General features: G+C 42.4%; 1 protein-coding gene across 1 annotated transcript; it reads left to right on the top strand.

The window, feature by feature from the left end:
- The first annotated feature begins 23,175 nt into the window (after positions 1–23,175).
- On the top strand, positions 23,176–24,171 carry LOC109032395 (UDP-GlcNAc:betaGal beta-1,3-N-acetylglucosaminyltransferase 7-like). Its single transcript, XM_019044495.2, has one exon. The coding sequence runs from the start codon at positions 23,176–23,178 to the stop codon at positions 24,169–24,171; it is 996 nt and encodes a 331-aa protein (XP_018900040.2).
- The last annotated feature ends 271 nt before the right edge of the window (positions 24,172–24,442 follow it).

Below are 24,442 nucleotides of genomic sequence, written 5' to 3'. Positions count from 1 at the left end.
TCATCATTAGGCAAATTATATTAGATTTCCACTCAAAAAGTTTGACAAAACTTTTTGTTGATCTAACCAAAAATTATTTAGATAAAGAAGAATGGTCAACCATCATTCGACGAAAAAAAATGTTGAACTCCGAACTTAACTTTATCCTCTCTCACTTGCATTGGTTCTATTCATACTGCGGAGTTTCTAAAATATATTGTCTCTGATGTAGATAAGAAGCGGCGACCCTCCTTCTCCTCGGTTCATACATACCCACAACTCTCATAACCACTGCAAATTAATGGCTATTTTATAAACTCCAAGGTCCAGATTTAAGTTGAAACTGAATGGAATCGAGCGCAGCTAGATTTACGCCACCTTAATCTTTACAGGAGCGGGTCCAGTCCAGCGACCCAAGGGAGTCCACCGATTGCTGAACCGGTGAATCGCGGGCCTGGCACATTTATTATAGTTTATTTATTATAATTTATTTCGTATAACACGTGTACGTGGCAAGTCCCATTGTTAGCCGTCGCAGAAAAGACTATATTGTATGCGGTTTTCGCATCTTCGGCCGCTGCATCGCGTGCTGTCGCGCTGTGTCGCCAGGTTTCATGTTGTCATCCCGCAACAAAATCACGGAATTTTGCATTGGTCTTGAAAATTAGCTAACAGTTAAAATGTAAATGTGCAAACTACACTGGAAAAAAAAAACACATTGGCTCTAGCGTCCAGACTCTTAAAAACATCGACAAGAAAAAATACTCTTGATTCAATCGGATTTTTGCTTAAATCAAGAACCAAGCCTCTTAATTTGAGCGGATTTCCTTTTGATTTAAGCAAAAATCTGATTGAATCAAGAGTATTTTTTCTTGTTAATGTTTTCAAGAGTCTGGACTCTAGATCCAATGTGTATTTTTTTTCTTTTTTTTCCCCAGTGTAACTCAATTGTTGAGTTCGAAATTGAATAACTTGGGGGGGGGGGGGGTTGCATTTGTTTCTTTTTTCTTCCACCTCAAATTCTCTGGCAGAGGACATATCCGCAAAGATTTCTTGCCGAAAAGATCTTAGTTTGAATCTAAGTAAGGACTGCCCAAAGTTATTGATAACTCAACATTTATCGGGCCGATTTTCATACTTTTTACGGCTATCGATAAGTACCACACTAGAGTCCGTAGTAATTACCATAGGCTAGTCCATAGTAGAGTACCTATATACGAAGAGTACGGAAATGTCGAAGTATGGAGCTCTCGGGGTCCAACGAAGGCAGTCAACCTTCTAACACAAAAAAAAGTCACTGCCAATCTTCAGATTCCAACATTAAACCAAGATGGCCGAGAATGTTCATTCATGAGCGTTTTTCCACAAATATGAGTAAACGGGTGTAAATAAGTGCGTTACGAACGACGGGTCGTAACATTTCGAACAATAATACACTCTGGATGATTTGATTTCATAGCTTGGCTGCCTTTTTTGGCCCTAAAGGCCTAAAAGCTCCAGGATCGAACCTCAAAACTACCGATACGTCCGTTCTCTCCCTATACAGGCACTCCAGCGGGCTGATTGTTGAAATTGAAAGACAAAGCGATAGACAAAGAAGACATAAGGAGTATGAAGCTATCCTGTTGGTTGAAGGAGTGGTTCTCCTAGGCTAAGGGGGTGAATGATGGACCAACTATCGGATCTCTCGTGGGTTGCCGTTAGTTAGTCTATTACCTACATCCTTTATCCATTGCAACCACCCGCTTTCACCAATAAGATCCCTTCATATCCCTTTTGTCCTCTTTGCCAATCGCTTGTCTATCAGTCTCAACGATCAGCCCGCTGTCCATGGATGAGCCCGCTCTATTTCGATTACCTCACGCAGGGCAACGAGGTGGGTCTCAGAGGACGCGAAGCGATCTCTGGGGGTGGGCCCCGTAGTTTGGCAGGGGGGCAGCCCCCTCCCCAGTTATGGATACTATCTTTGGGTGATATTCTATCTTTCAGGTTCTAGTGGTTTCGAGTCCTGGGATTTTTCGGAAACCGAGCTTTTCCGTCTGTGTGCCAACCTCGAGTTTGGCAGCGGTGGGGGCAGCTCGGAGCCCGGCCGACTTTGCGCGTGAATTGAATAGCGCGAGGCGTGATTCAGGCGCGCTACTCGCCGCTCGGTTCGCCTACCGTTCTACGCAGCCCCCCCCCCCCCCTCCCCCGCTTTACCGGGGGTAACTTAAGGACCTCGCGGATTGCGCTAACAATCGGCGATGCGGTCTGCGATCAGATAGGGGCCTTTACCGCACCGTCCCCGCCAAGATTAATATTTTTCCTCGCCGGTATCACGTAGCTTCTTCCCGACGCAAACGGCATATCCTCCCCCTCCTCCCTCTACTGCCGCGCTAAGGAAGAACGCCGTATGAACATCCGAGAGTTGCCAAAACCCCTTCGACATAATGTTTATTTTTGAGGCAAATTATGAATATTTCTCCTTGACACTTTCAGAAGTTCTAGATCAAATGAGAGACAAAATTGTCTGAGCAATTGGTAGACAAATATTAAAAACTTTTCCTGAAAATTAGTGATTTGCCGGGAGAAATTTGGCAACGCCTGAAGGCTCATACGGCGTTTTTGCTTAGCAAGGCGGTCCAGTCCCCCGCGATTATGGTGAGCCGATGGTATCCGAGCGTGGGCTACCGCGTTGAATGCTGCCGTGCTGAGGAAGAACGCCGTATGAGCCTTCAGACGTTGCCAAGTTTCCTTCGATAAAAACTGAATTTACTGAGAAAATTGTGAATATTTCCCCCCGAAATTTCTAGACCGTTTTGTATGCAATTTAATCTAAAATATCTGAAAATTTCAAAGAAAAATGCGCATGAATGGCGTCGAAACTACATGTTTTAATAAAGGCAATTTGGCAACTCTCGAATGTTCATACGGTGTTTTTCCTAAGCACGGTAGTATGGCCTCGTGTACGATATATCATGGAGACTTCGCACTCCCGATTCGGGCAGTGTATCGCGCGAGGTGTAACTTAAGGTGGATCTTCAGCTTTGCGCAATGCATTCTGGGTGCGATTGATTTATTTCACATTTGTTCAGAGACGAGACTCTTCACTCCCATCTTGGCAATTTTGGAGGCTTTTACTTTCGGGAATCCGAAATTCGACCGTCGACTTACCTCCTACACGGAGAGAAATCTCATCGCAAGTTTGGTTAATAATGATGGTAAAACACGAAATAACCCAAGTCTTCGGTTCACCGTGGGGTTTCCAAAGCCCTCCGTTGTTTTTTGCACTGAATTCACCGCATTGCAAACTGTGCCAAAATCAACACAAATTTGGGTGGTTTGTGTTTTCCAAGATTCCTTTACCACGCACCGTAGACAAGTGACAAAAATATGAAAAACAACAAATGAATACTAATTACGGCAAATTTTTTTTGTGCTGTTTTTTTGTTCGGCAAAATGTTTCTACGGATCTAAGTGTTTCCTTGGAAATTTTAAAACCACTTAGTGTGACACAAAAAAAAGAGAAAAAAAGAGAAAAAAAGAGAAAAAAGAGAAAAAAGAGAAAAAAAGAAAAAAGAGGAAAAGAAAAAAGAAAAAAAACGAAAAAAGAGAAAAAGAAAAAAAAACGAAAAAAAGGAAAAAAGAAAAAAAGGAAAAAAGGAAAAAAGGAAAAAAGGAAAAAAGAAAAATAAGAGAAAAAGAGAAAAAGAAAAAAGAAACAAGAAAGAGGTAAAGAGAGAGAGGAAGTGGGGGAGATAGAGAGAAAGAGAGAAAAACGCTTGACCAGGCTAACTAAACCCGATAATCCAGGCACACTCTTCCTCCGGATAACCACCCTTTCGCGAGAACAGGGGAGCATCAGGTCGATCTCAATCGCTCTCGATTTTCGATAAATCCGTATCCGAGCCGGGCAATCTATCGATCAAAACGATGATAACGTTTCAATAATCCAGGCCCAGCCCGAAGACGGGGAGTCCGAGCCTGATAAAAATTCGTCGGCGAAGTGAGTGGCTCGTCTGTCGCGAGGGTTGCATCCACGGTCCGGGAGGCGCGCCCCGCGGGGGAGGCGGCGGCGGGGGAGGGGGTTCGTATCGGGGGGCGCATTATCCGTCAAACGGTGAGGGCGCCGGGGCTTTGGCCGAGCCCTGAGATGAATTCTAAATGATGCTGGCGGTTTGTTTTTAGTCCCTCCTCGCGGGCCACCGGATAACTGTTTAGCGGTTAGACAAAGAGCTTACGCCGCACACACTCGCACGGCAGACGCTCCTCCGCTGCCGGATTGCGAGTTTCTCCGCGGTTTTTTAGCAATGCAAAATGAAATTTCACAATTTCACGGAGGAACTTCAATAACTTTGAAATGAAGTTTCAAAAACTTTCAGGTCGCTGAACCTTCGTTTTCCAATAATTTAAACGATTTTTCAAGGGGGCTGCGTATGCAACCCGCAACAATGGCCCCCTATACAAGGACAATGGATCCATGGTATGAAGCGAAACAAATCGATGCAAAATAAAATTTTACAGAAAGGAACTTCAAAAATTTTCAAATGAAATTTCAAAAACTTTCAGATTGCTGAAACTTTCTTTTCCAAGAATTTCAACGATTTTTCGGGGGCTGCGTACGCAACCCGCAACAATGGACCCCTAGACAAGGTACAAAGCGATGCAAAATGAAATTTCACGGAAAAAAACTTCACAAACTTTCATATGAAATCTCAAAGACTTTCAGATTGCTGAACCTTGATTTTCCATGAACTTTAACGATTTTCTAGGGACTGATTATGCAACCCGCAACAATGGACCCCTAGACAAGGTACGAAGCGAAACGAATCGATGCAAAATGAAATGTCACAGAAAGGAACTTCAGAAACTTTCAAATGAAATTTCAAAAACTCTCACATTGCTGCAACTTGATTTGAAAATAACTTTATGTTGTATTGAAGATTTCACCTACTACAAGTACTAAGAAATTTACAATTTAATTTGATAATTTAATTACAATTTAAGTGGTGGCTTGATTGAAAATAACTGAAATCAACTCCTAACCAGAATATTTAATGTTTTTACGTGTGAAATTCAACCTCCCGCTCATGAAAAGGAAATAGTCCACGTGAGTCAAACCGTGCACTAAACGTTGCCGCAATAGTCTCTACGGTATGAAAATGTGGCAACCTCAATCTCGGTGCACTAGCTCAGCCGTTCCTTGTTGTTAACACTATAAACAACAGAAGGAGAGGGAACATCTCTCGATTAAGAGGATTGCCAGAACTGTTGTGGTGCGCGATTCGACTCAGGCAGAGTTCTGCGTTTTTTGTGACCGGGCAATTCAAATTTCCCGTGACCAATATAAAATAAAAACGACTGCGCACCTTTAATTAGTTGAATTAAGAGAGAAACCAAACACATAATTTGGCCTGGAGCGGCGCGGCGCAGAGAGAAATGATGACGAGGACTTGAAATGAAAAGGAGAAGCCCTCGGCGCGGCGGTCGGCATGTAACACATATTAGCGCCTACGAGACTGCATGAATACTTCACGCATTGCGTCAAACACAATACGGTCAACAGCGGTCGGCGCGGCGGCGCGGCGACGCACAAAATGTGTCCAACACGAGTGAACGCGTCTTATGCACTCTTCTCCCCCCAGCACGTTCACTTGATGGTTTTTATTGATGTTTCAATACGAATGAGAAGGAGGCGGCAAAAAGCGGCCTATGGGCGGCAAGTAGGTAAATCCGTCCCTGACCCTGTCTAGTGATCAGATAAGACTTAGAAGAACTTCGAAATTTGACTCAAGATGTGTTTATTTACAAATTAAGGTTTGCGTTTCTTCGCACACTGAGCCAAACTGGTAACAGTAGCTCGGAGAGTTTTGGCTACCCTTTTCGGTTTATAAATAGTCGTGGCGGCTGAATACTTCCCTCAACTTGTTCCGGTAAGTTCGCCTTCAATATTCCGATAGGTAATAAGAGCAGCTTGGGAGTACTAATAGTTGCCCGAAGCATTTTGGCCACGCTTTCTCGGTTTGTTCTTAACTGAACTTCACTCTCACTGTCTCTCACTCGCGCGAGACATTGACACGGACATTGTGACCCAGGCATTGACTTTCGAGAGCGATTTCCCTTGATTTTCATCCGAAACCGCCACTGGATTATCATCCCCATTTCCCGCAACGATCGGCAACCCTGAGTCTCGGCTGATATTAAAAACTTTCGAAGGCGTTTTAGCATACCCCTCACGAGCCGTTGCTTTGCGACTGTGGTCAAATGCGTGCCCGACGCACGGTTATGTGCATCCCGCCGACGCACTCAAAACCCCCCTCCCACCCCAGGCCGACCCCCTCTTACTTTCGAATTTCACTTCCCGCCCTCACCCCCACTCTATTCTTTTTCCCGCCCTTGTTAAACGATAATTCCGTATTCTGCCGTGCTACCGAAAATACGAGCACGCTTTTTACCCTGAGAGCGTGGTTGTCGCTTTTCTGCAGTAACAGTGCGGAACAGAAGTTACACTCCGAAGTTGTTGACAAAGATTCTCGCAACGAGTTTTCCAAGAATTGCCTTTTCTAGGTTGCCCAAATAGGTGTGTTTTTGGAAAATTGGAGGGGGATGCAGTTAATTTAGGGTTAGTTTCAGCTCTCCACGTTTCAGCGTCTAGCGTTTCAGTTTCCCGGAAGGCGACGGCGTGGACGTCCTGTGAAAGGTTGGCGACAAGAGGTGGAGGGGGAGATCAGAAGGTGCCAATGGGCCTGTTGCATGCAAGAGATACAGCCGCGCAAATAGTCTTTTTAGAGGTTAAATGACACGAAAATTACGATGGTCACATTAAAAAAGTCTGAAATACACTCCTTACTGCGCAATTTGCGTTGTTAGGAGCGCGCTTTTTCAAATTTCCCGCGTCTGGGGGCAGTTTTCTAATCACCGGAAACGAGCAAACGGCGGGCTCGGTGATTTCCGGAAGATGCCAAGTCGTTGTTGTTGTTGTTATTTTTTCCTTCAGTTTGTTTACAAACCCAACGTGATCTCATATAGTGGTTCATATACGCTGTATGCGGTAACCAAATCGATCAACTTTTAAATATCCAACGCAATCCTTCTACATTTCATTTCACGACATCACGAGCTCCGATTTTTAGGTTATGTTGTCAGTTTTAGTTGACCGGAAATAGCCGCGAGTTGCCGTTAATTGTTTCCGTTAGAAAACTGCCCCCAGACGCGGGAAATTTGAAAAAGCGCGTTCCTAACAACGCAAATTGCGCAGTAAGGAGTGTATTTCAGACTTTTTTAATGTGACCATCGTAATTTTCGTGTCATTTAACCTTTAGAAAGTCTATTCGCACGGCTGTATCTCTTGCATGCAACAGGCCCATTGCCTGATGATCTCTGAGAGGATAGGACGATTGGGTGTCGCAGAGCACGAGGCTCCGCTATAAAAGCGGCTTAATGTATGTACTAGCTGCTTCAGCTCGCTACGCTCGCTTGCGCCGCTAGCTGGGGGCAAGCCCCCTGGACCCCCAGTTACTCGCTCCGCGAGTAACTGTTGGCTCGCGTCGCGAGCCAAATTTTGCTACTACCAGTGCTTAGAGGACTTCCTGGAGGCAAAATGATAAATTCAAAAACAAAGAATAGGAAACTAAAAATTACCCACTTTTAGAAAAAGAAACAACCTTGAAAAATAAATAACACTCCTGGAAAAGAAAATCAGAACACTTTTTGAAAATGTAACGGTGCGAAAGGGTGAAGATAAATCACCAATTCTCTTGGAAGAAGACATGAGCCGACCCCCGACATGAATGAAACTGCCGTAGGACCCATGCTAGGGTAGAAGGGTGACACGTGTTGTGAGCAGGTAGGGATGGGTTTACGTGGAGAGGGAAACGGAAAATCAGAGGGTGGGAGGTCCCCCAACCATATGACTCGTCCAGCGTCAAAAACGCAAATATGTCGTTATCAAATCGAGGTAAATTTTGCAACTTCGGTCGCGCAAATCGAAAAACGAAGGGGTCTTGGCACATCTAGACCCTATGAGCTTTCATTTAAAACAAATCCGAGGAAAATCGGTCGAGTAGTTTCTGAGATCGAATTAGCACAAACTGTCCAGCGTCAAAAATGCAAATATGTCGTTATCAAATCGAGGTAAATTTTGCAACGTCGGTCGCGCAAATCAAAAAACCAAGGGATGTTGGCACGTCTACAGCCTAAGAGCTTTCATTTAAAACAAATCCGAGGAAAATCGGTCCAGTAGTTTCCGAGATCGAATTAGCACAAACTGTCCAACGTCAAAAACGCAAGCATGTCGTTACCAAATCGAGGTAAATTTTGCAACGTCGGTCTCGCAAATCGAAAAACTAAGGAAAGTTGGCACGTCTACAGCCTAAGAGCTTTCATTTAAAACAAATCCGAGCAAAATCGGTCCAGTAGTTTCCGAGATCGAATTAGCACAAACTGTCCAACGTCAAAAACGCAAGCATGTCGTTACCAAATCGAGGTAAATTTTGCAACGTCGGTCTCGCAAATCGAAAAACTAAGGAAAGTTGGCACGTCTACAGCCTAAGAGCTTTCATTTAAAACAAATCCGAGCAAAATCGGTCCAGTAGTTTCCGAGATCGAATTAGCACAAACTGTATGAGGCCAAAAAAGGCCTTAGGATATTAAATATATAGATAGATGTAGTTTCAGCTTTAGCGGCAAAACCAAATGGGATTATCGCACCAATAGACACTTCAACAGAATAATTTTCCCGTTTTCTCAAATGCAAAGCATATAGACTAGTTTTAAGAGGTGGAATATGGACACTTCCTGAATTCATGATATTTGACCGGGAAAACCTCGTCATCAGACCCAGCGAGGAGTATAGGCATACGATACTTAATTTGATATGTATTTTGAGTTTCTAAATCCGAAAATGACTCTGGTTTGTCCGTATCATGCACCAATCTCCCGGTAAACTAAATTTCCTTTGGAAAAGCTTATTTCCAGCAAATCGGTTTTTTGGAAATTTGGTGGGTGTGAGAAAATATGTGGGGGTCATTTTTGGGCTCAGCGCTGAAAATTGCGTAAGTTTCTACTGTCAAATTCACAGCAGTTTGCAAGTGCAGACCTGTGTCATTGTGAATTGTTATCATTGGACAAATTATCATCGACGACGCAGTTTCCTCTACAGGAGAGGTATTTTTTCCTCTAGGTACTTCTTAAGGCTTATTATTAGGACAAATTATCATCGACAACGCACTTTCCTCTAGGAGAGGTAGTTTTTCCTCTATGTACTTCTTAATTAAGGCTTAATTTTCCTTTAACTCGGAAATTCTGAAACCTACTTTGCTTTTGCAATCTGAGTTACACAAACTTTGTTTGATGAAAAATCCGCCCTAACATTTGAGAATATTCAAAGTTACATTATCTTAATGTTTCCCCCTTTAAAACCCTCTATAGCATAATGTTACTAATTCGGTACTAATTGTTAAATTTAAAAGAAAAAAAAACTGATCATAAATATTTGCATCATTATGCCGCAGAGAAGTAATTACATTTTTAAAAAAACCAAAACATGCATTGTTATAACAATGCATGTTTAACAATGCATGTTTAACAATGCATGTTTTGGTTTTATTAAACATTTAATTACTTCTCTGTGGCACAATGAATGCAAATATTTATAAACAGTTTTTTTTTTTTTTTTTTTTTTTTTTTTTTTTTTTTTTTTAACAATTACTATCAACATTTTGAATATCTGTGGAAAAAATTTAAGACTCTTTGTTCTCACGGAAGCCACATCATGGATTTGTGTCCCTCGTAATTCAACATTGGAAATTAATTCATAAATAGGGGAGTAAAGCTTACCAAAATACATTCAACTTCATCAATACAACTTTTTCGAAACAAACTTTACCAAAATAAGAAATGCATCTAAATCTGACAACCTTGAAGCATCAGCCCACTCTTTAGTTTTTTCCTTCCTCTTACTTTCCATGAACCCCCTTTCGGAGTGAGAGGAGAGGGCGAAATGCGGAGGCAACTTTCCTTTCCGCCCTTCAGAGCGCTTTCGCCGGGGAATTCGTTCCTTCCCTCCGGCCACCTTTCTTCCGGTCAGCGTCCGAGATAATTCGATCAAGATGTCAGTTTTTTGTTCGAGGTTGACGAGTTAAAACAACCCCTTTACTTTGTGAGTCTTCATCCTCGGGGGATGATTTTTAATTTTACGCAGCTTCAAAGTCCCCGAGCTGATTATTGATATTGTTAGAGAAAGCGATAGACAAAGATGACAACGGGAAAATTGAGCGACCTTGTCGGTTGAAACGGGTGCTTGCACTGGAAAAAAAAACACATTGGATCTAGAGTCCAGACCCTTAAAAACATCGACAAGGAAAAGTACTCTTGATTCAATCAGAATCTAGCTTAAATCAAGAACCAAGCCTCTTAATTTAAGCGGATTTCGTTTTGATTTAAGCAAAAATCCGATTGAATCAAGAGTATTTTTTCTTGTCAATATTTTCAAGAGTCTGGACTCTAGATCCAATGTGTTTTTTTTTCCCATAGTGTGGTATAGACTAAAATGAGAAATAATGAACCAACTGCAGGGTCTCTCCTGCGGGCTGCTTATTGAAATTGACAGACAAAGCGAGATACAAGGAAGACAAACTGAAAATAAAGCGATGCTATTGGTGGAGGCGAGTGGTTGCAATGTACTCGTACATAGGAGGTAAGACTAACTAACGGAAAACTCACGAGAGACCGTGTAGTTAGTCTATCATTTCCCCCCTTAGTCTATAACAACCAACCGTATCAACCAATGGGACCGCTCCATGTTCCCTAATTCTTCTTTGTCGATAGCTTTGTCTATCAATTTCAATAATCAGCCCGCAGAAGTTTTAAACAATTTCATAAAATACTGGTAAAGATCTCTTGAATCCAGATTCCAGACTCTTAAATAAATTGACAAGCAAAAATACTCTTGATTCGATGGGTCTTCCGCTTGAATTGAGAGCCTAGCCTCTTAATTTTAACAGACTAGCTGCTTCCTTTTTTTTCAAGCTAAAATCCGTTTGAATCAAGAGTATTCTTTCCAGTAAATTTTCTTAAAAGTCTGGACTCTGGATGCAAGAGAGTTTCTCTTTAGTGAATTACACGAAACTACATATTGTCACCAGTCATCTTCCGGCCGAAGTATCACAAGTGCCATGCGACGTGTCAAAATTTCCGCCGCCATTTTGATATTTTACAGAGAGCTAATTGTTAAACGAAGCTGTCCGAAAATTTCACTGAATTTTCTTTGTGCTGCCGATGAAATCAAATAAAATTTTCAAACAGATTCAACCAACGATTTCTCTATAGAAAAAATAAAATGGCAGCGAAAAGTTTGAAACGTCGCATGGAGCTCGTGATACTTTGGCCGGAAGGTGACGATATAATTTCACAAAAATCCGATCAGTATAAAATTTTATTTCATAAAGTTTCATGAAATTTTGCATCCCCTGAGCCGGATATTTCGTAACCACGCCCCGGGAATCGTATATTTCTCTATCGATGATCGATTTTCCCGCGTCTTTTATCAACGGTCAGCTCTGACCGGAGAAGACGCAGATGCCGGCGGCCGAGCCACGGACGTTGGACGTCCCGCTAGGCGCTGCTCCGGAGTTGGAGGAGATAAAAATTGACGCCGACGTACAAATCATGAAATGGACACATTGACGTCGCGTCGCACAGTGGATCGAATCGATAGGAGAGGTCGGACAAAAATCGGAAACTTTAAGCGCTTACAGCTTCATTCATACAAAACTTTGAGGTCCTATAAGTAATTCCATCGGTTTTCTCGTGAAATTGTTTTCTGTATGCACCTCTCGCAACTTCAAATGCGACGAAATGGAGATGTTGCATGTATGAGGAATTTGCGATTTGACGGTTGATTCTTATGTAAAAGCTCGCAAGAAACACGATGGTGCCACTGGTTTTCTCTGAAATCATCTCCCAAGCGCAAAAAAAACTCTCAAAGTGAGGCTAAAATGGAGGGGATATCCCACGCTATCCTGAGAGTCCACCTCTACATCAAGACGAACTCTCCATGCAAAGATAGGGAGCAAGTACATTAGCAGGGTTCCGTGTTTTCAGTTTTGGAGTCCCCAAATAAAGTGGCAGCCCTGTCAATGTATTTGCTCTCTATCTTCGCATGGAGAGTTCGTCTTGATGTAGAGGTGGACTCTCAGGGTAGAATGGGATATCCCCTTCATTTTGGCCTCAACTTGTCAGCTTTTTTTGAGCTTGGGGGTTCATTTCAGAGAAGACAAGTGGCACCATCGTGTTTCTCGCGAACTTTTACACAAGAATCAATGGTCAAATCGCAAATTCCTCACACATGCAACATCGCTCCATAAGAGAGGTCGGACAAAAATTGGAAACTTTGAGCGCTTACAACTCCATTTATACAAAACTTTGAGGTCCTGAAAGTAATTCCATCGGTTTTCTCGTGAAATTGTTTTCTATATGCACCTCTTGCAACTTCAAATGTGACGAAATTAACATCAAAATTTGTAGTTTTAGTCGAAAGTTTCATGTCCGACCTCTCTTATCGACTGAGTCCACTGTGCGTCGGCCAGGAGGATCTTCTCGTGTACCGCGCGGGTCTGGGTCCGGGGTCACACGAATTTTGACCGCTCCAACACTCTGCCGTGCTGAGGAAAAACGTCGTATGAACATTTGAATGTTGCCAAATTTCCTCTCAAGAAATATTTAATTTTGAAGAAAGTTATAAATGCATTTCCTTGCAATTTCCAGAAGTTTTAGATCACATTGAGAACAAAATCCTCAGTAAAATTGGAGAAGAAATATTTATTAATTTTCCTGAAAATTCGTGATTTATTAATTACAATTTGGCATCGCCAGATGGCTCATACGGCGTATTTTTACGGCGCAGCACACTCCTCCGCCGCGCATCGCGGTATTCGACTTCCGCACCGGTTCAAACTAGGTAAGGGGTCGTCCATAAATTACATCACGCTAAATTACTTGCAAAGTTTTGCTGGAGTGAGAGGAAGAGTTTCTTCTTGTGGAAAGTGGTTAAAGACTGTACGACGAGTACCAGTGCTCCTAGTAGCACAGTGCGACAGGGCTGGATGTACCTACATGCCGCCCATGGGCCGAATATATTTTGCCGCCCCCTTCTCATTCGTTTTGAAACACCAATAAAAACCATCAAGTGAACGTACCAGCGGGGGTGGGGTGCGTAAGACGCGTTTACTCGTGTTGACAACATTTTTTGGGAAAGCCCTTTCAACAATACTAGCAAAAATTCACCGAACTTTGCGCGACTGAAAGTTTCGAAAACCTATCTCTGCGTGGACAAGGCCCTCTATTCATAAGAAATGAACGAAAAAATGATGAAAGAACAAACATAAATGTGGTTTAAAGATTTTAACTTCCGTCGCCGCGCCGCGCAGACCGCACCGTGTTTGGAGCAATGCGTGAAGTATTCCGACAGTTTTGTAGGCGCTAAGAGTTTCACGCCGACGACCGCTGCTGAACGCACTGTGTTCGACGCAATGCGTGAAGTATTCACGCAGTCTTGTAGGCGCTATGCGTTTCACGCTGCCCGCTGCTGGCCGCAGCGACCGCACTGTCTTTGGCGCAATGCGTGAAGTATTCATGCAGTGTTGTAGGCGCTAACATGTGTTACATGCCGACCGCCGCGCCGAGGGCTTCTCCTTTCCATCTCAAGTCCTCGTCATCATCTCTCTCTAAGTCGCGCGTTCCTCGCCAAATTGCGTGTTTGGTCTCTCTCTTAACTCGATTATGAAAGGTGCTGTCTCTTGCATCACCGAAAGACGACAACATTAGAAATTACCATACTTTCAAGAAATGAGAGATTTTGTTTGTAATTTTTTTTCTAAATTCGATTTTTTTAATACCTAAATTTAAAAAAAAATTGCAAAATTTTGCTTGCAAGTTTTTGCTTAGCACGGCAGTATGATTCGCCAATTCACGGACCAGTTAGAGTACGAAGATAGCGCCGCACCATAAAAATCAGCTTAGCTTTTTAATTTCCCGCTCCCTTCGCGGGTAGAGGAAGTATTGTCATCGTATCAACATTGTACCTGATTTCCCTCTCGTAAATACCTGAATAATAATTTGAATTTCCACACATTCGGCAACATTCAAGCGCATTCATTCATCCAATCCGAGGCATCGCGTCATTACTGGATTCGATGCAGCGCATGCACTCCGCAGTGGCCGCTCTCCAACGTTGCCATATTTCCCGAAGGCTATTGCGATTCCCTGATTGAAATTACGGTGGTTTCCGAGCGTTCGTCAACGCTGCGGTTCCCCGGGGAGCAAAAAACGAAAAAGGAGAGAAATTATCCGTATTTGTAATCGTCAAAAAGGAGCAGATAACTCCTGTCCAGAGGTCGGCGCATCGGTATTCTTGATTACTTTATATCACTCATCTAGGGCCACGCGCGAGGGGGTATCCGGCCAGCGCGCCGAGCGTTTTTTTCGGGAATCTCCGCGCTGGTTCCGTGACGCAGTCTCGATTAATTATTTATTTTACCAGCTCCCCCAAAAACACGCTGATGCCAGATTGGCTATGTGAAACGTCTGCACCGGAAAAAAAAAACATATTGGATCTAGAGTCCAGACTCTTAAAAACATCGACGAGAAAAAGTACTCTTGATTCAATCAGAATCTAGCTTAAATCAAGAACCAAGCCTCTTAATTTAAGCGGATTTTGTTTTGACTCAAGCAAAAATCCGATTGAATCAAGAGTATTTTTTCTTGTCAATGTTTTCAAGAGTCTGGACTCAAGATCCAATGTGTTTCTTTTTTTCCAGTGTGTAATATTCAGTTCAAGAGACGAAACCACATTGAGAATGGAGATGTTGCATGTGTGAGGAATTTGCGATTTGACTGTTGATTCTTATGTAAAAGTTCGCGAGAAACACGATGGTGTCACTGGTTTCTTCTGAAATCAACTTCCAAGCTCAAAAAAAGCTCTCAAGTTGAGGTCAAAATGGAAGGGATATCCCACGCTACCCTGAGAGTCCACCTCTACATCAAGACAAACTCTCCATGCAAAGATAGGGAGCAAATTCATTAGCAGGGATGCCGTGTTTTCAGTTTTGGAGTCCCCAAATAAAGTGGCAGCCCTGTCAATGTATTTGCTCCCTATCTTTGCATGGAGAGTTTGTCTTGATGTAGAGGTGGACTCACAGGATATCGTGGGATATCCCCTCCATTTTGGCCTCAACTTGAGAGCTTTTTTTGAGCTCGGGCGTTGATTTCAGAGAAAACCAGTGGCACCGTCGTGTTTCTCGCGAACTTTTACATAAGAATCAACAGTCAAATCGCAAATTCCTCACACATGCAACATTTCCAGTAAAATCAGAGACAAAGAGAGGTCCTCCACTCTTCTCTTGGCGATAGGTGCCGAACTTTTAATACTTTCGCAGATACAGCACTTCCTCCTGGAAAATTATAAGGGAGCAAAAGTCATCAACCTGTTTATGGCTGTTGACCTACCTACTAGGTGAATGATGATCCTCAGGTGACGTAATGAGCCAAACAAGTTTCTCAAACTTCAATATGATTGCACAGTTAAGGTGAATTAAACTTTAAATAATGTAGATAGTAGCACCTGAAATGTATTTTTTTTTTTTTTTAGAATTATTTTGAAGGACAGTAATCCATGCAGAGCGTGGAAAAAAGTAGATAGTAACAAGTTGAGAAACGTTGGCTCCGCAAGTTTAACTAATCGCACCGAACACATCGCGGTCGGCGTGAAACGCGTACTAGCGCCTACAAGACTGCGGAAATACTTCACGCATTGCGCCTTTGCTACGGTGCGCACTAGAATCGTTGAAAATTTAGTGCCGGATTACCACGCCGCACGGTGCAGCATCCTTATGGACGATGCGGACAAAAATCGGTAAAAGACACTGAACTTTAAATAATGAAGACAGTAGCATCGACATATAGGAAAACCTTTTGGCACTATTAGAGTAAAATACTCGAGGAATAAGAAAATGTTACATCTCGGGATTTTTCCGTATTTTTCGAGAAAAGTTTATTTGAAGCTGGCAACCTCAAATTGGTCCTATATTAACAATGTATAAGCAACGTAAAACACCCAAACTTCAACTTCAAATATCTCTGATGGTCGCAAAAAGTCGCGAGATCTGTTTGGTAGAATTTAAGTTGAATATCTGAGGAAGAAAATGTCAACCACTCAGAGCATTTTGTGTGTCAAACGAGGAATCTTAATTTGGCGTTTACGTCTTTTTCTCGTGTATTTCTTATGGACCAGTGATTCTTGACCCATTTACTGCCCACTGTCTACCCACGTTTGAGGCAGTTTTGAGCGGAAAATTTAAAAAGGAACCATCATTTTGAGTCAGAAATATCTTTAAGATCACAAATTCCGAAAAAAATATTCAGATGTCGAGTTGTGAATTTTTGATTTTCGCCCAAAAAGGGCCGCACTGTGAGATGTCACGTTGGAGGAAAACACTCATTGCACATGTGCCCTATCGCGGAAGCTCTGGGCAGATCTCAAATTTCGCCTTCAATCACGAGGGTATGCAACCCGGCCCACCTCGGAGTTAAAATAGTTGCATGTTGGGTTCGAACCCAACTTCAAATATTCCTCCATTGATTCACGCTCCGCGCATTATTCAAATGCTGAGTTTGTCTTTCTGGAAGGCATCTTGTTTGGTTTACATCGCGTTATTTTGTTTAAATTTGTTTTTCTCTGATTGAAAAAAATATTCAGATGTCGTATTGTGAATTTTTCATTTTTGTCCACAGAGGGCTGCACCAGTGCACCTTGCCTGGGGTCGACCCGAGCGAAAAATAATCCGTCTCGGCGAGCGGATTCGCAATATTCCAGGAACGCCGCGTCGCGCCGGCCGATAAAAAAGAACCCGTGTTTCATACGTCGTTATGCAAATCGGGCGCAATTATGCTCGATACCCATTCCATCAGTTTCACACCATTTCAGGTGTTCTCAGGGCCGGGCGGCCGCATGCGATACGCGTGATGGATTGCCCGCCCGGATCCGCGCGCACGTCATCTTCCGCCTCGACAAGGCACTACCCTGTCTCACGTGTTGCAGCTCCCGCTCCGTGCGGCGCAGCGTGGTAATTAGCGCGATACGAGGCTTATCGGGAACGCCATCCGCCGGTGCCGGGTGGGTGGCGTATATTATAATTTTTCCCTGACTTGTCAGTGTAAAATATGTAAAAATTAATGAATAAATATAAGAACTATAAGGTATCTGAAAGAGGTGCGTGAAAAAACAGTCGAAAAATACCTCTAGGCCTGCGGGCTGATTGTTGAAATTGACGGACGATATGAGACTCCTGTCACTTAGTCAGAAATTTTGGATTGAAACTCGGAATGAATTGTACTGGAAAAAGAAAACATATTGGATCTAGAGTCCAGACTCTTGAAAACATTGACAAGAAAAAATACTCTTGATTCAATCGGATTTTTGCTTGAATCAAAACGAAATCCGCTTTCATTAAGAGGCTTGGTTCTTGATTTAAGGTAGATTCTGATTGAATCAAGAGTACTTTTCCTTGTCGATGTTACTAAGAGTCTGGACTCTACATCCAATGTGTTTTTTTTCCAGTGAATAAAAATTAGAACCATAAGGTATCTGAAAGATGTGCATGAAAAAACAGTCAAAAATACCTGAAGGCCTGCGGGCTGATTGTTGAAATTGACAGACGATATAAGACTCCTGTCACGCAGCTAGGAATTTTGGATTGAAATTCGGAATGAATTGCAATGTGGTGCCTCTTTTTCCCCGAAGAAACTCGAGTGATTTTAATGAGGTTGAACATTGTTCACTGGGAAAAAAAAGAAACACATTGGATCTAGACTCCAGACTCTTAAAAACATCGACAAGAAAAAGTACTCTTGATTCAATCAGAATCTAGCTTAAATCAAGAACCAAGCCTCTTAATTTAAGCGGACTTCGTTTTGATTCAAGCAAAGATCCGATTGAATCAAGAGTATTTTTTCTTGTCAATGTTTTCAAGAGTCTGGCCTCTAGATCCAATGTGTTTTTTTCCAGTGTTCTATCAGAGCGAATCAAAGCAGAGGAAAAAGAAAGAGAAGATGATGAAAAAAGAGCAGGAGGTAAGGCACGAGGATTGGCGGACGAAAAAACAAGAGATTGAAGCGGAAGAATGAAAAAAAGGATAATAGAAGAGGAAGAAGATGATTTTTGAAAATCGGATTTTGTGTCAACTTAAAGGAACGGTTTTCATATGTTGAAATCATCCATATCCAAATGTTTTAATGCATGGAGTATGATAATACAGTGAGGATAATGTAATCGCCCCTTAAAGCAGGAGTCTTGAGGAAAAGTTATCTCTCCGACAGGAAGGAAATCAGCGGTAAAATGAAGTATCTAACGGATTAGAAAGCAAAGTTTCCACTTTGAATCGGGCGCGAATGGCATCTCACTCTCGTGGGAACGTAGAAAATACGCGAAGAAAGAAAAGGCGACACGAATTTGAGAAGTTGGGACAAAAGAGGCTGAAATGCTGAATTAAGACGGAATAAGATTAATTAAGGTGGTGCGAATAAAGGCCAGAAAATGGGGACGGCGTTGCCACGCTTGGCATGAAATGCCGCACCAGGAAAAAAGGTCCACAATGGAGATGTTGCATGTGCGAGGAATTTGCGATTTGACTGTTGATTCTTATGTAAAAGCTCGCAAGAAACACGATGGTGCCACTGGTTTTCTCTGAAATTAACTCCCAAGCTCAAAATAAGCTCTCAAGTTGAGGCAAAATGGAGGGGATGTCCCACGCTACCCTGAGAGTCCGCTTCTACATCAAGGCAAATTCTCCATGCAAAGATAGGGAGCAAATACATCAGCAGGGTTGCCGTGTTTTCAGTTTTAGAGTCCCCAAATAAAGTTCCATCGATATGTACTTGAAGAGTACATATTCGTTCGATGAGTCTTGCGCGTTCTCGCGTACCTTTGCGAGGGAATAAGTAGGAAGAAGGAAGACATCTTGAAACCACACCTTTTCCGTGCTAAGTAAAAACGCCGTATGACCATTTAAATATTGCTGAATTTCCTTTCGGAAAATGTCCATTTCAGAAGAGAGTCACGGATATTTTTTCCTGAAATTTTCGGATTTTGTAGATCACATTATGACCGAAACCCTCTAAAAAATCAAGAGAGAAATATTCGCAGATTTTCCTGAAATGTCGTGATTTGCCGGGGGAAGTTCGGCAACGCCTAGTGGCATATACGGCGTTCTTCCATACTCCCGTGCTATAGGAAAAACGCCGTGTGAACATTCGAGAATTGCCGAATTTCTTTCAATAAAATGTTTGTTTTTGAGGAAAGTTATGAATATTTTTCCTTGCAATTTTCAAACTTCTTGGATCATATTGAGAACAGAATCCTCGAAAATTTGGGAAGAGAAATATTCATAAATTTTCTTGAAAATTCGTGAGTTTTTAAGTAAAATTTGGCAACGTCTGATGGCTTATACGGCGTTCTTCCATACTACCGCACTAAGGAAAAACGCCTAGTGAACATTCGAGAATTGCCAAATTTCCTTCAATGAAATGTTTATTTTTAACGAGAGTTATGAATATTTTTCCTTGCAATTTTCAAACTTCTTAGATCATATTGAGAACAAAATCCTCGAAAATTTGGAAGAGAAATATTCATAAATTTTCTTGAAAATTCGTGAGTTTTTGAGTAAAATTTGGCCACGCCTGATGGCTTATACGGTGTTTTTCGTTGGCACAGCAGTCTACACCTTCTACACCTTGAAATTTTCAGGGACTTTCGGTGAGAAAATATTTATTTTTGAAGAAAATTAGTAATAATTTTCCTTCAAATTTTCAGACTGTGGAGGTCAAGTTATGAACGAACCCCTCTAAAAAATCAGGAGAGAAATATTTAAATATTTCCCTGAAAATTTGTGATTCGCCGAAGGAAATTTGGCATCGCCTGATGGCTTATACGGTGTTCTTCCATAGCACAAACCTTGTTCCCAGCGGGTCTGGCAGAGCGTAAGTGCCAATTTGGTTCACTAAGCTCCCGTCTGGGACTAACCTCCAAATTTGCAACCGAGACCATATTTCCGGAAAATCCTCAAATGTTCTCTTTAGAATTCGCCAACAGAACCCTCACCCGTCAACGGGGCGGGTGCATTAGGCATTGCGGGCGCGACTCGGAAGTAGGAAATTGGGGAACACAATTTCGTCAATTTCTCGCGGGATCCGCGTTCGTACGCGGCGCTTAAATCACGCGTTAAATCAACCCTTTGAGCTCGAAATATTGAATCCCGGTGAGTTTCCTTCGCGTCTGGGCCAATATCCGTTTTCGAGTCGACAAGGAGCTACCTCTTGATCATGTCTCGACCTCGAGGCCTCTGACAAACGCCTCGCTCGTTCAAGTTTCGTGTGAGGCGCACAGTGGATCGAGTCAATGGCAGGGCCGAATGTAGGGGGTGGCCACATGGGCCGCGGCCCATGGCGGCAAATTAGGGGGCGGCAAAATTTGTCATTTCTTTAAATTAAGGTATAAAAAATCGGACTCAGAAAAAAAATTACAAACGAGAAAAGGCAACAAAATCTCTCATTTCCAGAGAGTGTAATGTATAATTTTGTCGTATTTCGATGATACAAGAGATAGCACCTTCAATAAGTCGAGTTAAGAGAGCAGTTGACATGCAGAGTTAACATGCAATTTGGCCTGGAGAGGCGGGGCGCAGAGAGCAGTGATAACGAGGACTTGAGATGAATAGGAGAAGCCCTCGGCGCGGCGAGGCGGTCGGCATGTAAAACATATTAGCGCCTACAATAGTGCATGAATACCTCACGCATTGCGTCAAACACAGTGCGGTCACCAGCGGGCGACGTGAAACGCATAGCGCCTACAAGACGGCATGAATACTTCACACATTGCGTCAAACACAGTGCAGTCAGCGCGAAACGCAAGGCGCCTACAAGACTGCATGAATACTTCACGCATTGCACCAAAAACAGTGCGGTCAGCGTGGCGCGGCGGCGAAAGTTAAAATTATTTAACCACATTTTTGTTTGTTCTTTCATAATGTATTCGTGCATTTCTTATTAATGGAAGGCCTTTTCCACATAGAGATAGGTTTACGGAACTTAACTTTCGCGCAAATTTCCGTGAACTTTAGCTAGTGCTGACAGGGTTTTCGCAAAAAATGTGTCCAACGGAAGTAAACGCGTCTTATGCACCCCATCATTCTCACTAAATAGTTTTAATGTGTAAAACTTCAAGAAGACATACAGAAGATGTTACCATACTTCTTTCAGTGTTGTAATTTTACATTTTTTCACCAATTTTAGATTCAGAGTACCATACGATTGCACTTCGTAATCTAAAAATATTCGAGATGTGGCAAAAGTCTTCATAATACAAAAACACGCTCCACAGCGTTGTGATTGCGGAAGGCGTTTCGGCGCAAAACGAGTTGAGCGAATTGCCTAACCAGCGCCGTTGCGGTCAAACAAACAATTTATTCATATTTGAGCGCCGAGCCCGCTTGTTTATTCGGGGGGCACGGAAACTGGGGGCACGAGGGGGGGGGGGCTGTCCGGGGTGCCGTGTAAAGGTGCCATCTGAAAACTTCTCCACTTCTCCGAGGAACCAATTAGAGACCTGCTTTCATATTCATATCGGTTTTGTATATTTTATGCTTTCAATGAATAGCCAAGTTTAATTTGGGTCCGTTGCCTCCCCCCCTCCACCCCCTCTTCCCATCGTTCTCTCCTCTGGGGCTGCATCTTTAACCCGGACCCAGATTAGCCCTCATTTGGGTCAGAGAGCGAATGAAAAACGTTTTATTTAGGATCCCACGGAAAATTCTTGGACTGGGTAAAATATTTTCGGGTACAATAAAGTAGATGCGAAATTGAAATACGAGTACTTGGCGCATAAAGGACATTTCTTAGTTACGGTGTTTCAAGATCTCCGCTAACCTTTAATCGAATGTGACTGGAATAAATGCATGAACTTCGTTGAGACTTTTGCTGAAATTTCTTTACGATTATACAAAACTGAAAAATAAAAATTTCAGACAATTCACCGCACACTTTCCTCTCTAAAATATAAATTCGTTGAGGGTTTCAGAACGTCGCAAGCAAAAAATGCCCTTTCTGCACCCACCGCCTCAATTTTTGTTTTTGAATGATGCTGAGTACTCCGATGGCTGAATTCATGTAAATTGGCAACTGAGCACACAAAGACTTTTTGAAATTCTTTGATGTAAATTTTCCAAATAACCGGCGATACTTAGGCGAAAATTTTCAAAAATACGTAGAGAAATTTCTTTTGGACTGCCCAACTGAGTTCTCGTTAGAGTAGTAGGCCGAAACTTTGAATAATTTTTTCGCGAGAATTCCTTCTTCAGGTTTGTAAATCCCGCACTTTTCCTGAAGTATCTTATATAATTTTTAGACGGTCCGGTTGCTAAACCTCAGTGTTGATAAAATTGGCACAGTAGGTCACAATGTAAATATTTCTCATACGAAATCCGAAAATATAGGGAACGCTGATTCGGTATATGATTTTTTGTCTAAGAACATATTTCCTCCATAGGACTCGTCTACTGGAATTCACTGCGCTTATTTCCGACTCAATTGTTAGCAATGACCTACATTGGCATTACAAATGTTTTCCCCTACACTCGCTTTTCCTTACAGCCTCAGTTGCTGGCACCCGTCATGCAGCTCGCCACGTTTCGAAGTGATTTTTTAAATACAGCTTTATTTTTTCACTCTGCACATGCCGTATGGTAAAAGTGGAGAAAAGTACCTTTCACATTTCTCATTTTTTTTCGTTCGGAAATTATAATATCGTGTAGGTGCGGCGAATGATAATCCAATGGTGACGAAAATCTTCAGCTGTCATTGTTAAAAAGCTGCCAAGGTCCAGAAAAAAGAGTGAAGTGCGTGAAGTGCGTGAAGTAAAGTTGGTATCAGTGACCCTTTTCGCGGTTTTAACCCCGTTTGTAAGCTTGCGTAAGTGGACCATTCATAAGAACTCTATAAAATTCAAGAAGACGGTTTGAAGGTCCTTGGTGATCAGTGAATGCAAAAACAAGAATGATGAGGGATATCAAAACGATACATGTCGTCAACAATCGTTTGATGATGACGCTAAAACAGAAATTACCGGCAGTTTCGAAACTAATATTAATTACTTTTATCATCATAAGCAGTATGTACTTCTCAGACTTCATATTTCATCATTCATATCGGAAGACTCGATGCGCTGAAAGTGCTGCTACTAGAGTTAAAAATTCGTCACTTTTCAACGTTTCCGAGTCGGAACAGTTTAAAAAAGTGCCCGCGTACAAATACGTTAATAACCCGCTGACGAAAGACCTCTACGATGCCGGCTTCGACATCCCTAACCCCGGCCTTTGTCCGGAATCAGGAGCTTCCCTCAAACTGTTGATTATCATTGAAAACGCTAGGCACCGCTCTGATTTACGCGAGGACATTCGCCGGACTTACGGACACTCATTCGCCTTGAGGAAGGACGTGGCCAAAATGTTCTTATTAGGTCGCCCTGAAAAACCTGGTGCCCAGCCAGACATCCCATCCGAGTCTGATCGTTACGGAGACATGGTGGTCGGTCGATTCGTGGATACTTTTTACAACCTAACCCTGAAAACTACGGCAGCTCTTGAGTGGGTATCGACTTATTGCAGCAAAGTGAAATTCATTTTCAAAGCGGATGATGATGTATTTCTCAATATTCCAAGGATACTTGATCTTATCGAATTGTGGGGTGACGAAAAAAGAGCAATCATTGGAGAAGTATGCAGATGGAGTCACACGAAGGATAAAAAAGACAAGCACTACGTTGTACCTGAAGTTTATAATCTTCCATATAACCCTGCTTATGCGTTCGGACAATCTGGTTATTTAGTGACCACTGATATCGTGAAAGAATTGCTTGAACGAGGCCTTAGCACCGCATATCTGAATATAGAAGATGTGTTTTACACCGGAATGATTGCCTCTGCAATTGGTGCGACGAGAGCATTTCACGAGCGCAGTTTTAAGTGGCATGATCCCGATTACTGGGTTGGGTCTAAAAACAAAAAGAAGTGTAGTATTCAGGACAATGTTAGTGTATGGGCACCTGAAAGAAAGCAAAAGTATTTCCTGTGGAATATGACTCAAACAGACCGAAATTATTGCACCTAGAAGAAGATTTTTGGAGGCTAGGCTGCTTATTACGATCATACGGGTGGAAGGAACATGGTATCAGCATGGTATCAACAAGTGGCAGGTGATTAAAATTATTGGTCTGTCATTTTGATATATTTTTAAACGGCCTCCGCTACGTGACGAATTTATTTCGGTACCATGTTGGTGCTAACTTAGGAAAATGTGGACTGTGAATGAATGTCATCTGCTGGATATGCCATAAGAAATTGCCATTGGTGGATCCAGCAATTTGGCAACACCGGATTTC

The sequence above is a fragment of the Bemisia tabaci genome, chromosome 10 (genome assembly GCF_918797505.1).
Source record: "Bemisia tabaci chromosome 10, PGI_BMITA_v3".
NCBI classification, from domain to species: Eukaryota; Metazoa; Arthropoda; class Insecta; order Hemiptera; family Aleyrodidae; genus Bemisia; species Bemisia tabaci.
The sequence above is the reverse complement of the archived record's forward strand: the minus strand, read 5'-3'. Positions and strand labels throughout refer to the sequence as shown.

Excerpts from the sequence above, each read along its gene's own strand:
- LOC109032395 (XM_019044495.2), top strand. The coding sequence starts at position 23,176 with ATGTACTTCTCAGACTTCATATTTCATCATTCATATCGGAAGACTCGA.